This window comes from Gallinula chloropus (assembly GCF_964237585.1).
Source record: "Gallinula chloropus genome assembly, chromosome: 3".
NCBI lineage: Eukaryota > Metazoa > Chordata > Aves > Gruiformes > Rallidae > Gallinula > Gallinula chloropus.
This window is the reverse complement of record NC_140087.1, coordinates 40,363,868-40,377,220: the sequence shown is the minus strand read 5'-3', so window position 1 is coordinate 40,377,220 and position 13,353 is coordinate 40,363,868. Positions and strand designations below refer to the sequence as shown.

Genomic DNA, 13,353 nt, shown 5'->3' with positions numbered 1-13,353 from the left:
TTATTTCCTTTTGTTTGCTCAGTATATTTAGCAAAATGATTACAATTCACTAGATTGTTTTCTTTGTTTTGGTATATTGGCACAGTTCTCTCTCTTCCTGTTTCCTTTCATAGAAACTGTGGTGTCATTTTTGCATGCACATTTTTGGAGGGCTACACGAGGAAAAAAAATCCTAAATATTTTTCTCACAGAAATATCACTTAATCTTTTCTAGCTCTCCAAAAAGGAAAGATGAATTCTGTAGAAGAAATAACTGTGAAGGCACACCCTGCTGGATGCAGACTGGCTGCTCTGTCCATAGGAGTGACTTAAACATGGCATCTTCCTAACCTGTGTTCTCTGAGTCCATGCTGCCAGATGAAGAAAGTCAGAAGCAAGTCTGCCTTATGAGCCCAAACAGCCTTGCTGCATTCAACAACAAGGAGCCCAAGTCAATCTTCTGCTTGGTGCCACCTAGACCTTCGCATGAAGCTTGAGCGTAGACCGCAGCTCAGGCACTGGGTGTTATTTTTAATTATTTCTATTATTTCTCACTGGGCCTGACATTCTGTTTTTTCGTTTACTTCAGCCTGCCAGTCTGCACTCAAAGCAATTTCCAGGGAGAAGCCTTTCCTGCTGTTTTCAGCAGATGGGGTCCATGTCTCTTGAGACAGGTAGTGTGTATCCCTGCCTGATGGCACCCAGGAGAATGTCACACGCAAGGCTCCTTTTGGGAGGAGGCCTGGAACATCCCCCAGTAGGCTACCAGCACTATACTACAGTATTTTTAACAAGAGACTCAAACCCTTTTTCTTTCTCACAGATTTATTTTTGAAGCTGTATTGCTTTTTCTTCCACTCAGCACCACGGACACATGCGGTATAGAAACCACTGATGTAAACACTGGCAAGGGGAGCAGAAAAATAGAGGGGGAAGAAAGAGAATTGGGCTGTCACTACTTCTTCCCCCCTCTTTTTTTTTAAAAAAAAGTAGCACCTCCTTACCAAGCTCAGCACAAGCACACGTTTGCTTGTGGGGGTTTTGGTGCTTTGCCACTGCAAACAGGACACTATGATCTTGTCAATTCAGTTCTCAAACCGTGCGCAGGAGCAGGGAAGGGAGAAGGGATATACAGCAAATCAAATTTTATCCTGTAATGGATTTGCACTCACAGCACACCATTATAAGCATTTACATTAGACGCAGTGATCACATTTCTGAAGCCTTTATCTTCCACCCACTGAAGTCAGTGGCTATAAGGATTAGATTTCATATCTTAATGAGAGCTCAGTCCCAACAATGCTGTGACTCTCGCTGCCTGTTTTGTCTTGATGGAAATGCACCTCACTGTCACAGCTTAGTGAGAGGTCCCTCCTCTCTTTTCTACCATAACAGCTTTTTATACAGCTGTGTTGTCCTGAATTATACAGGTATAATTTTTATTGTCTATAAAAATAGAAAAAAAAGTAATCATTCCCCAAGTACTTCAGGCAAACTTCAATGGATATGATGCACCTACGTCTTCATTAATTTCCTGCAGTGGGCAAAAACGTGATGCTTCTGAGGGAAAACAGGAAGAAAAAGAGGATGATGGATACAACACCTTTTCCAAATGTCTAGGTGAAGACTTTATATTCTGGAAACAGTTCATTGAAAAGTTATTTCAAGCAGTAACATATTTCATGCTTATTCCTTTTTCTTTCCAGACTTCTGAACATGATCAGTAGCAACAGCTCCAACAGGAGATAATTTCTACTGGAACAAAGTTTAAATAGCATGTGATGAACATTATGAAAATAATTCTTTGCACTTTAAAAAATAATAAATTGTTCAACTGTACAACTGTAGCCAGATAAGCATCAGCTACATCAGTTTCTATATTTAACACCTTACACTGGCCAGTCTGCGGAGCAGTCTCCCTATAGAATGGCATTCTGCTCTACCTTTAGTTGTATAGAGCAATGAAAAATCATTGGAGTCCTGTTTACTTCTGTTCCCAGCAGTCCAGAAATATTTTCCATTTGCTGACACTTAGGTTGCCAATCCACTTATCAGTAAGTTTTTCCACAGAAGCATCACCCATCATTAAAAAAGCCAGGCTGGCAAAAGGCACAGGCAGTGCTGCTGAGGGCAGCTGACAACCACAGTAAGCAAAGGCACCTGTCCCCCTCCCCTGATTATTTCCCCTTTGCCCAGTCATGAGGAGGTAGCTGTGCTGCTGGACCATACAACAAGTACCTACTGCTAAGGCCAGGGGTGGTCACTAATGGCAAACTCCACTCTTGCATCTGACCCTCAGCCTGCATGCAGCAGGAGCAGCTACAGGTTTTCCTTCCAGCCCAGCAGCACCATCTCTGCCTTTTCCACTCTCCCTCACAGCAGCAGTTCACAACCTCCCATTCTCAGGATGGCAAAACCTGCCCACCTCACTGAGAAGTCTCCTGGCTTGTTTAGACCAGTAAAGCAAACAACCCCAGCTGAGAGCGCATCATTCCTATTGAAACATGCCTGGTACCTGCACTGCAGAGCAGCAGGTCAGATGTTTCTGAGCACTCGTGCAGCTTTCTCCCATGTTCCACGGAAGCCCTGCAGCACAGCTTCACCCTGTGAAGCCCCAGAGCTTTCTTCAGGCAGCTGTGCTCTGCACTTTCATACTGTGACAACCTAGAGCATGCAGGTGAGCTGTTACCTGCCAACGGGTTAACTCTTACCTGGGCTTGCGAAGGTCTAAAAGCAGAGTCAAAGCCATGCTGCAGAGAGTCCAGAAAAGGCTGGATTTTGTAGAGGCCATGCGTTGTCTGGCTCGAGCGGAAGGCCACAATGTGGAAGTATTTCAGGATCTTCTCAAACCGTGACTGTGTCATGATAAGTGCAATGCTCTTGTTGCTGTAGAAGCCGCTGCTCCAGATGCTGAGAACGGACTCACAGTGGTGGATGCTGGTTGATATCATGTAGCCTAAGAAGGCCTTCATTTCCGTCAAGGTGACATCGATCCAGGCCTCATCACTACCAAACCTCTCCTGGTACTTCTTGGCATACATGTTGGTTTGGACCACCATATTCTTTAGTACGTTGTCAGGGACAAAGAGTTGAAAAAAGTCCATGGCACTGGCAGTCAAGGGCATTTTTCGTGTTGGACCTAGGACAAAAGCAAGGAGGGAAGATAAGCTCACTCCTGATAATCACAAGGCATGTCTGGCACAAGCAATTTATAGCAGGATTAACTTTCCTAAAGCAGGAAAACAAGGCCAAAGTGATGTCGTGTCAGCTAACTCCTCTGAAAGCATACCCACTGTCTGACATCTCATCAGGAATCTTCTCCCCTATATTCTCTGTCTTCACAGAATCACAGAATATTAGAAGTTGGAAGGGACCTCAACACATCTAGTCCAACCTCCCTGCCAGACCAGGATCATCTAGACTAAATCACACAGGAATGTGTCCAGGCAGGTTTTGAATGTCTCCAGAGAAGGAGACTCCACAGCCTCTCTGGGCAGCCTGTCCCAGTGCTCTGTCACCCTCACAGTGAAAAAGTTTCTCCTTATACTCACAGGGAGCTTCCTATGCTCCAGCTTGCACCCACTGCCCCTTGTCCTATAGCAGGCCATTGCTGAGAAGAGCCTGGCTCCAGCCTCCTGACTCTCGCCCTTTACATAGTAATAAACATTAATAAGGTCACCCCTAAATCTCCTCTTTTGCCAGCGAAAAAGGCCCAGCTCACTCTGCCTTTCCTCACAAGGAAGGTGTTCCACTCCCTTAATCATATTGGCTGCCCTGCACTAGATTCTTTCAAGGAGTTCTATGTCCTTCTTGAACTGAGGGGCCATATAGGGTCTCCCTCCTGCACGATAAAACTACAGCTCTGAGAGTAGTTTCTCCCTCTGCGCTGCACACTCGTTTGTAGCATGCAAGTCTGTGAGGCAGCATGCATTTAATTTGTCAGCTTACACACAAGCTGTACGCCTTTTACCCCCAGCAGGCTTTTTAGCCTTTTCCTGGATAGGCTTTATTAGCCCATGTGCATGTCAAAGCAGCCTAGAAGGTGCCCAAGCCCTTGGGTGAGAGTGTGCTGTCCCCCATCCCAGCTGACACAACTCCTGGGTACTAGAACTTGATCCCACCTTTTCTTTTGCACCTCCAGTTCCTGCCCAGCTCATTGTTACTAATCCTGTGACTTTAAAATCTGCTTCTGCTCCACACAGAAGAGCTGTGGAGATCATGCCTATGGGCTTTTGAGTTCTGTGCCTCTGCTACCGTGCCGGAGCCTTGCCCTGCACTCTGACATCCCCAAGAGAGCACATCACCAGAACATAAAGAGACACCACATGGCTGGTGTCGCTGTCCCGCGTCACAGGGAATATTTTTAGCATTACAATGCATACTCTGGTCCTCTTCCTCTCATAATGTAATAAGCCTTGCTGTCCCACGCTGTCATTACTCTAGCTTTTCACTGATTCTGCACCTTCTCTGCCACTTTCAGCTACTCCATAAAGGGGAGGAGGAGGAAAAAAAAAAAGAAAGAAAGAGGCTGTCAGGGTTGGCAGCACTGTATCAGTGTAACAAGTTTATCTAGTCAGACGCCAGATTACATTAAGCCGAATTATGAACATCGAGCCTGCAATACCAGGGACGCACACACCAGTCCTTACAGCCATCCCTCCCCTCTAATCCCTTCCATAAGCTAATTAAACCCCATTTTAAAGGTAGTGTTTTTCACGCTCCCACCCCGTGGCAGTGGTTTTAGTCACCAGGGAAGGGCTCTGGAGGCAGAGACATTCTCTGTTCTCCAGGCAAATCAATCCACCCGAGAGGGGCTGCAAGGACAAACCCAATGGGCAGTGCCTAAAAGCAGTTCTACATCCCTGCACAAAAGGGAGTGTCGTGATTGTAACTCCAAACTAAGAGTTGGATGCAATAAATACCACACCTTAGTTTTAACAACCTCCCTTCAGCCCTGGGACAGTGTGAACAACATTCTTCAGGATCAAAAGCAGGGGGCACACAGCTTCTCATTCAAAGTTCTGCCTAAGAAGAATGAGTCTGCCTTGCACCAACACAGCTGCTTGGATCTCAGCAGCAGCTCCCCCAGCTGAACCAGAGCATGAGGTTTGCCATTCTGCGCTCTGGCTCTGCTAACATCCACTAACATACTGGTTGGGTCGCATTCTCCATCACCCCTCTAACTCAGCTCACATCCTTGGTTGCACTAACAACTGCAGCTTGCAGAAATTGTATGTGAAACAGTACTACAAGGGACTACACAAACACCGTGGTTGGACTTGCTCTTAAGCCTTGATGTTTGGGTGCACTCTGGTGAACCCAAGTTATTACAAGGATAGCAAAAAATAGCACCAAGGCACTAAAACAATGAAGCTTTAGATTGCAAAGAGTGCCAAAAAAGTTAAAAGTGGATTTTTTTTCCTCCCAAGTACACTGGGGACAGAAACATACATTTAAAGATTACTTTCCAGTTTTAATTTGGAAGATTGAGAAATTGGAAGTGAAACATTTAGGTGAAAGCACATTCCTCTGTATAGCAAGACCAGAGTGAAGAGCCACACATAAGCCACGTTCTGGTAAGGACAAAGCAGAAAATTTCAGCTTAAATGATAAAAGGTTTTTGTTCTCAAGTGAAAGCTGTGGGGCTAGAATAGATACACCTACTTAACCCGAACTGCTATTGTAATAATAAAGCCTCTTAAACAAGAGCTCTCTTCTTTTGATCAGGCGATTTATATTCTGCTGGCACCTGCTGGACTGTTATAGCTGACATAAACTGCTCTACAAATGATTCTGTATGAATGACTTACAGCACATCACCTCTGCCTTCCCCGCAACTTAATCACGTTTTGACACTCGAGGGTAGATAGGGCTTTCTGATAACACCACACTGCACAGTGTATTCTAGTTATACAGGAGGTCTTGAGCAGCTACTGAATTCAACTCCAGCGCCCAGGCAACCTTCCAGGCAGAGAGCACAGAGGTAGTTTTAAAATTCTTGCCTTTGGAAGCAGAAACTGGGAGTGGGGGTAACAATTTAACTCTTGCCTACAGCAACCAAAATGCATCCAATAAAGCGCCAAGTTTTATGATGTGAAATATGTAGGTCTTGAGACAGGTGGATATGGGCAACAGGCATGTGCCACTCCATCCTTAGGAAGGCAAGAGCAGTCAGAAGCCCACCAAGTGGCATTTTGGCACGTAGTTAAGTCTTCAGTAGCTCCACAAGTTTACCTTGAAAAGCAATGATGGAAAACTCCCAGGCATCCTGGATGGGACAATCCTTTCGTACTGATCTATCCTGCTCCAGCCACACAGAATCTCCTATCTGCTCTCAGGCTTGAAATAAATATGCAAGATTTGTATCCCATTTGCCATGCAGAACCCACACAGCTCTAAAAAAGTAAGCTGAATCACTTTCTGACTCAAACATCAACCTAATTGTTGACTAAATATAATTCTGAAAGCCCCTGTATAATCTCATTGTCTTAAAAAACAGCCTTTATTGCCAAAGTGAGCACAATTGATTCATAATTTACTGGTATGCAATAAAACAAGAGTGACATTGAATTTCTGTGGGAAGAAAACTGAATTTTTAACATGAATTGGGTTTTGCATAGTTAATGGTGAGTCTAAAATAAATTATTTAAATATGACTTTCTATCTAAGCACACAGATACATCCCATATATAGATCCAACCACACAAAAAAACTTAAATAGTGAATTTGCATGTTTTCAGTATTTTTACATTGATTGAAATGGCATTTATGCAGAAAATACTGATATCAAAAGATTGTGTGTCCTGTACATGTACTGTTTACCTTTCAAAGCCTTACTCAAAGAAAGCAATGGCTTTGCCTAGTGTTCCATCCCCTGAATGAATATACAATTATGCCTATAAAATTCGTATTTTTCCTCCCTCCTTTGCCCTAAAGTGTGTGCATGGGGAATATACGTATTTACGTATAGCAGGGTTTCTCCCTTTGAAAACCAGTCAGGATTTCCAATACAAGTGGTAGAGTCAGAGCACCAGAGTTTGCAAACATGCAGGTAGACCCAGTGGTGTGTGGACACCCAGGGTGGGGACAGGGCTCCACTGAGTAACCTCTGGCTGAGCAGCACATGCCAGCACAAGCATTTTGAGTTTATGCAACTTGGTAAAACATGGAAAATAATAAACTTCCTTTGTTAAGATACAACGTGCACAGACAAACTCTCCTCCTTCCTTCTCACCCTGCCTACCAACAAAAACGTACGTGTGCACTCAGCAGCAACGACCTTGCACGTCATGACTGCTACCAGGACCTCTTCTGACCAAGTTTGTTGCATCTTCTTTTGTGCACACAGAAGGAATGCCTCCCCCAGAGCCACAGCTACTGCAGTTGTAATAACAGACCTGAAGTAAGTGAAGATAAGAGGGAAAGCCATTTGTGTTTCCCTGCTGGAGCTAGGATTGGGGAGCGGAGGCTGGCACCTCGCCCTCAGACCACGTGCATTGCAGAGCCCATTTTGGCTCAAGTCTGCTCAGGGTAAACTGCAGCAGCCTCTCTGGGTCCAATGCCTAGCACAAGAGCAGGCTGGACACTCAGCTTCTCAGCAAGCACACACGCTGCCGAAAAACCAGGAAAACTTAAGAAAAAGTTCATGTGAAAGTTCTGTGTGACCACCCCGCAAGGCAGCCCCTGCGTGTCCTCCTACGATCTCTGGCCTTTTCTCTTAGGTGGGTCCCACCAGCCATGGTCCTTCTCCTGCTCCAGTCCCACCAGTGTTTCCAGCCTTCCTTACTGAGCAGCACATTAGGGAATGAAAAAAAAAAACAAAACAACCAACCCTAAAAAAAAAAAAAAAGAACTCCAAGTGAATTAACGTCTTTTTCCACTTAACTGGTTTGCAGGACTAAGTAATTTGAGCACATTTTTAATAGGTTAATTAATCCTTTTCCATTTTCTTGATTATCAACCTATATTTAGAAGCTCAGAGTTCACAGACTCGGAATAAAAGATGGAAGGTTTTGAAACCTTCTGTAAACCATTGGTGCTTACGACATAACATACAAACCTTAAGGAGGTCAAAAGCATCATCATTTTGGGCAGGATAAATCAGATGTTTAAGAAAGAAATTCTCTTATTGCTCTGCTGTGCAAAAGACTTGGTGCTCTTGTTCAAAGTGCAACAAGGTTTAAGATAAAATATCCCATTACCTTGACAGGCCCAGATATTACCATATGCCTGCGAGTCCCAATTGTATGGTTGGAAACAAGCCTTGTACAGAGCTATCCAGGGTTGACCATGAAATTAATTTCACTTCATTGGCAACTGTGAGCCCCCAGTACTCTTGGATCAGGCACAGAAGTGGCAGAAGCATCAGTTTAAGAATTTAGAAGTAATTTTATTGTCCTCTTTGAGAAAAAAATCTAACAATTTATAGTCACACGTATTAGGTGTATTATACACAGATACATATCTAAGACAAATCTATCTGAAACCTGTTATTTTTTGGCAATTGGGGAATATTTTGTTCTCTGACATATGGCACAGCTTTCAAAGACCAGGGTTTGAAAAGCCAATTAATTTTTTCCTCCTAAGTCCAAGCAATTAGAGACTGATTTATATTCCTGTGACGTTGCCTTTCTAAAAGTACACATGACTTCTGGGTCTTATTTAGAGAACATTAAAAAACTGCTGACAGAACTTTTCTGTCAGAAAATACACATTCATCAAAAAAACCCCACCACTGTGTCATGAAAAATGTCAATTGATGAAATATGACAGACAGTTTAAACAATTTTTCATCTTTCTCAATGAGTAGAGACCAATACAAAGGGCTCAAAAAACAGCAACAAAGCCAATGCTTTAATCTTTCCCAAGCGAGGTGTTTCAGAATTTTGGTTTCACACAAACTTCTCTCATGTTAAGCTTTGGAGGCACTGGAGCTTATCTGGCTTGCCAGAAAAATCAGTTTTTGCATCAGCTCTATTCTTAATGGCCTGGAAGAAGTGTACATCAGACCACTCTCAAACCATAGCTAGTTTGACAGCATTATGACAAGCCTGTCAAGGCATCTTGAAGTAAGTGCATGTAGCAGTCATCTTCCGCGTTTTTTTCTGGTTTATTTTAGACAATGCTCTCCTGTAGGGACCGGGCAGCAAGAACCCAGGTCTTTAATGTAGGATATTATGCTCTAGGTATTTCGTTCATCTTTGTTACAGAAAGCAAACAAAGCTTCAGTGACGTCTATTTCATCAAGTCAAAGGAGTCATCCTAATTTATACTGGTGGTTTGGACTAGTGTTTTACAGCAAGTAGATGTTTGTTGTTTTGGTAGATGAATCTTGCTTCCTTTTAGGACTGCCTAGCACAAAAATTCTATATAAATGGTCAAACCATGCTCCATACTGTGGAGTTGCAAGGAACTCAAGAGCCAGACTACAAGGATGCAACAAAAAACCCCAACACCTCCCAAACAGACATTATATTGGCCTTCTTACACAAGAAAGAACAAACTGGACACAGGCCTTCCAAGTTCTCTTCTAAGACTGTACGGGCTCTCCAAGCAGCACAGACTCCTGCTTAAGTTTTTACTAGGTCACCTTCCCCCAGAAACACACATAGCACCCTTGCCTGGACACTCAGTAGCACACACTTTCACTCTGCTTTTGTGTTCAGTCAAGTTTATTCCAAGCCATTTAGCAAAGCGTGATTTGCCTGCACTTCTCCAGCCCCTAGAAGTAAGCCTTTGACAATGCCCATCTGCACATAATAACTGTAGTCACAAAAATTGTTCCAGACAGCTTTCATGAAAGGGCATTTTCTCTTCCATCCCCTGCATTAAAAAGGATTGTTTTCTTCACAGCGTCAGGAATAAAGTGATCCACACATTGCACTCCGACCCCTACCCAGAGACTCAAGACCTGGGTCTAAAAATGATCCAAGAACAAATGAAAAAGGACCGAAAACCAACATACAGCTGCTCCCTCCTAGCCCTGGCCAAAGGAGTCCCTGACCTCCACACCAGACAGCACTGAGTTATGAAAAGATAGAATTTTAGCAAACCAAACAGTACAATTTAAGCTAAATTACAACATTTAACAAGCTCTTTGGTAAACTAAGGAACTTCCTCCAATTCTGCTTGTTCCCTGCTATGTACTCCATCCAGATTCTAACCTCATGTTCTTCATCATTACAGCGAAACCCCTGAGACACGAATCTAGCCTGTCAATATAGCACAGACTAGGAACAAGTGATATGGCTGTTTCCAGCCAATATAAAATGGCCTTTGAACTTGACATGACAGTAGCTTCCCAAGGCCCAGCACAATAACCAAGGCACCCTGCCCATTGCCCCAGCCCCATGCTGCTGTGCATTAGCTGGCAGTTTAGCTTGGACAAGGTGAAGTTGTTCAGTGGGGCACCAAGAACAAGACTGGGATGCCAAGTGTAAAGGATTTTGGCTGTGACTTAACAGGTTACCACATGTGATAAGTCACCATATGAAATGTCTGGGCCTCTTCAGGGTACTAAACAGGCAGGTCTTATGCCATTCCCATGGACTAAATGTATGCTCTGCCTCCAATAGCGCAGGTCTGAGAATGAGCACGTGAGAGGTGTTGTGGCAGTTTTCCATGGAAGTACAGCTTGTTGTAGATTTAAGCCATGGTCAAAAAACATTTAATTACAAGAGTATGTCTTTGTGTTTACCATTGTGTTGTAAAGCTACACAGTCTTCAAGCTGTGACAAGTGAAGTAGCAAGAATAAAAAGCCAACTGCAGGTAATGTTGACACCTTTAATTATATACATAATTGTTTCTGCGGTGAGATCTTACAGCCCACCAGTCAGCATTATTAACGTCCAATGGAACTTCCCAAACATTGGTACAAAGTCTTATGGTTAGAATAATTACAAAAAGCCAAACACCTTAAAGCTGAAACACTACCAGAGAGTGTCAGCTGACATAATCCTTTCCACATTAGTCATTTGGCCATGGGACTGAACAAGTTTGTCCCTTGTCAGGGGAATTCCTGCTGCAGCAGCTTCCATGGCATTAGTGTCCTGTGCTTCCTTTTGCCACTGCAGTTTTTATTAACGTCCAACTGCACTCAACCATCAGAGCAGCTTGACTGCTCCTTGCAGTCCAGCTGACACCGAGCACATCTGGCAGGTTTGAGATAATGTATGAAGTCAGCATGTTGTTGGTTATCTGTAATACAGCTTTCAGTAGATCACAGAGCAGGTACACATCTGGCTGTAGGCACAGCTGTGCACATTTGTGAAACAACTGTGCAAAGCAGCATGGACAGTTTTATGTCAGCACACTTCCATTACCAGCAGGGTGGCCCTCATCACTAAATCCCAGAAGGCTGCTTTGGAATGGTCCCATGGTGAGGTGCCCACACCAGCAACTTCTGCAGATGCAATGCACCTTCCAATCTTTCTCCTCTGGGCCCCAGTCTGTTCTAGCACATGCTGCTCACAAATACCATTACCTGCATGCAACTTGCTTCTTTATGGCAATTTAAAATAAAAGTCCACCTGTATAAGCATTCCCCACACTTGATGTTAGGACCTTGCCTCCAAAGGGATACACTTTGTGTTTGAAGAAAGGAAAATAGCCTAGTAAGTTTTCCAGGCAAATCATAAGTACATTTAACTTATATTTTGTAAATAAAAGTCAATAAGCAACTGACCCAACTAATGAGCTGAAAGCCTTCACGTCAACTCCTGCCTTTACATACAACACACGCATATGACACCGAATAATGAACCTTGTTTTTCCACCAGGTCTCATGAGGAAATGGTCTTCTGCTTTGTTCAAAAATTTGTTTAAAAAATAATATCCCAAACCCAAATATATCAGATGGAAATCCAGACAGTTCAGTAAAGCTTTAGAGACAACCTTTTCAGGCAAGAACATTCACTTCAGTACAGAAGCTCCAAATGATTCATCTCCATCCCACACAAGCTAAGGTGGCTACAGTACTAGTCTGTACAACTGCTTCCTGGCAGCTACAGCCTCTTCCTGGGGAAGACACAGAATGGTTGTTAGCATAAGCACAAAGTTCCCAAAGTGTTTGATGCTCCTTCCCATGTACAGAACTAAGCACTTAATGCTCTACCCACTTAGGAGGTGAACAGTAGGGTGCTCTTGCTGCAGCCCAGCTACAAACTCAAGAACCAGAATCTCTGCAAGGTTGGTTCCAGGAGCTCCATGGAGATGATATTCAAACTAGTTTTCTAAACTTACTTCCTTTGGGCTGTTCCAGCCTCCCTTGGATTTTACTGTTCTCTCTAGGAAAGCATGCCCATGCATTTCTAGGTGAGCTTCACAAACTGCCCAGTAAGACAAGGTTTCTCTGGTGTGTTCACCCCAAACTGTGAGGCAAAGAAACTCTCATCACTTTAGAGATCACCATAACAAAATAAACCAAGACTTCAGTCACATGCCCCCACATTTGAAGGCTGCACCATCTCCATCAGTGAAGATCACAGCACATCTGCATTTAGACAACTGCTTTTATGCTTACAGTTTTCCCCGTGTTAAATTCTCCATGTTCTTCCCCAACATCGCCAAAGCCTTGGGACAAGCAGTTACAAACCACATGTTCCTTGCTAGTGCTTTAGGCTTAGGGGCAGAAGGAAGTGTAAATACTTCCCTAGGACAGCTAAGAAGATGCAAGCAAATCCTCTATGTGCAGTCCTCGCTAGAGCCAGGGCTCCTTTACACATACACATTATCACTTTGTGTGCCCTTTTCTTCCTGGTCTCTGACTCCTGCCCCTCTTGTTCGACTGGCTTTTCCCCATCTTTGTTCTGCCTGCCCTTAGAAATGATCAGTGCCACAGGCTGTATGAACATCTGTCCTCAGAATAGCCAAGCGGCTGGAAAGTTCAATAAATTACTTCCATATACCATGCACATCAACGTCCCTAATCCTCTTACCACATGCAGGATACATGACGCACTCCGCAGCACTCCAACTGCTTAGGCGTCCTAATAACTCTTAAAACTCCACAACTCCCAGTTTTAAGATCAACAACAAAGTGTAAAAAAAAATAAAAATGAAGTGCAATCATCTGCGCATGAAGGTGGCATTTACCTCTGGTACTGCTAGCATTAACTCCAGGGTGATGCAGGCGTGTTTACAAATCACTGTACCCCCAGGGAAGGCTTTCAGGGAGTTGTATCTGCGGAGAGCGAGCCAGGAACACAACTCTGAGCTAAACAGTGAAGTCAGAGCGTGATCTAGAAATAGTAATCCCCCAGCACAGCTCCTGCAGCCTCTCCCCAGCTCCCGTGTGCGGCTGGCGTAGCTGCTCAGCACCCGGCAGCCAGCTTCACCCACGGCCTGCACAGCAAGTGGGCAGGAACTAGACAACG

At 44.0% G+C, this 13,353-nt stretch overlaps 1 protein-coding gene across 1 annotated transcript in view; it reads right to left on the bottom strand.

Moving 5' to 3' along the window:
• PGBD5 (piggyBac transposable element derived 5) overlaps nucleotides 1-13,353 on the bottom strand; it is a gene marked incomplete at both ends in the record, with an annotated part of 64,745 nt that overhangs the window by 31,481 nt on the left and 19,911 nt on the right. The window contains one exon of the mRNA XM_084262591.1: nucleotides 2,691-3,118. Coding sequence (XP_084118717.1) covers nucleotides 2,691-3,118 — 428 coding nt within the window. The remainder of the gene's footprint in view (nucleotides 1-2,690; nucleotides 3,119-13,353) is intronic.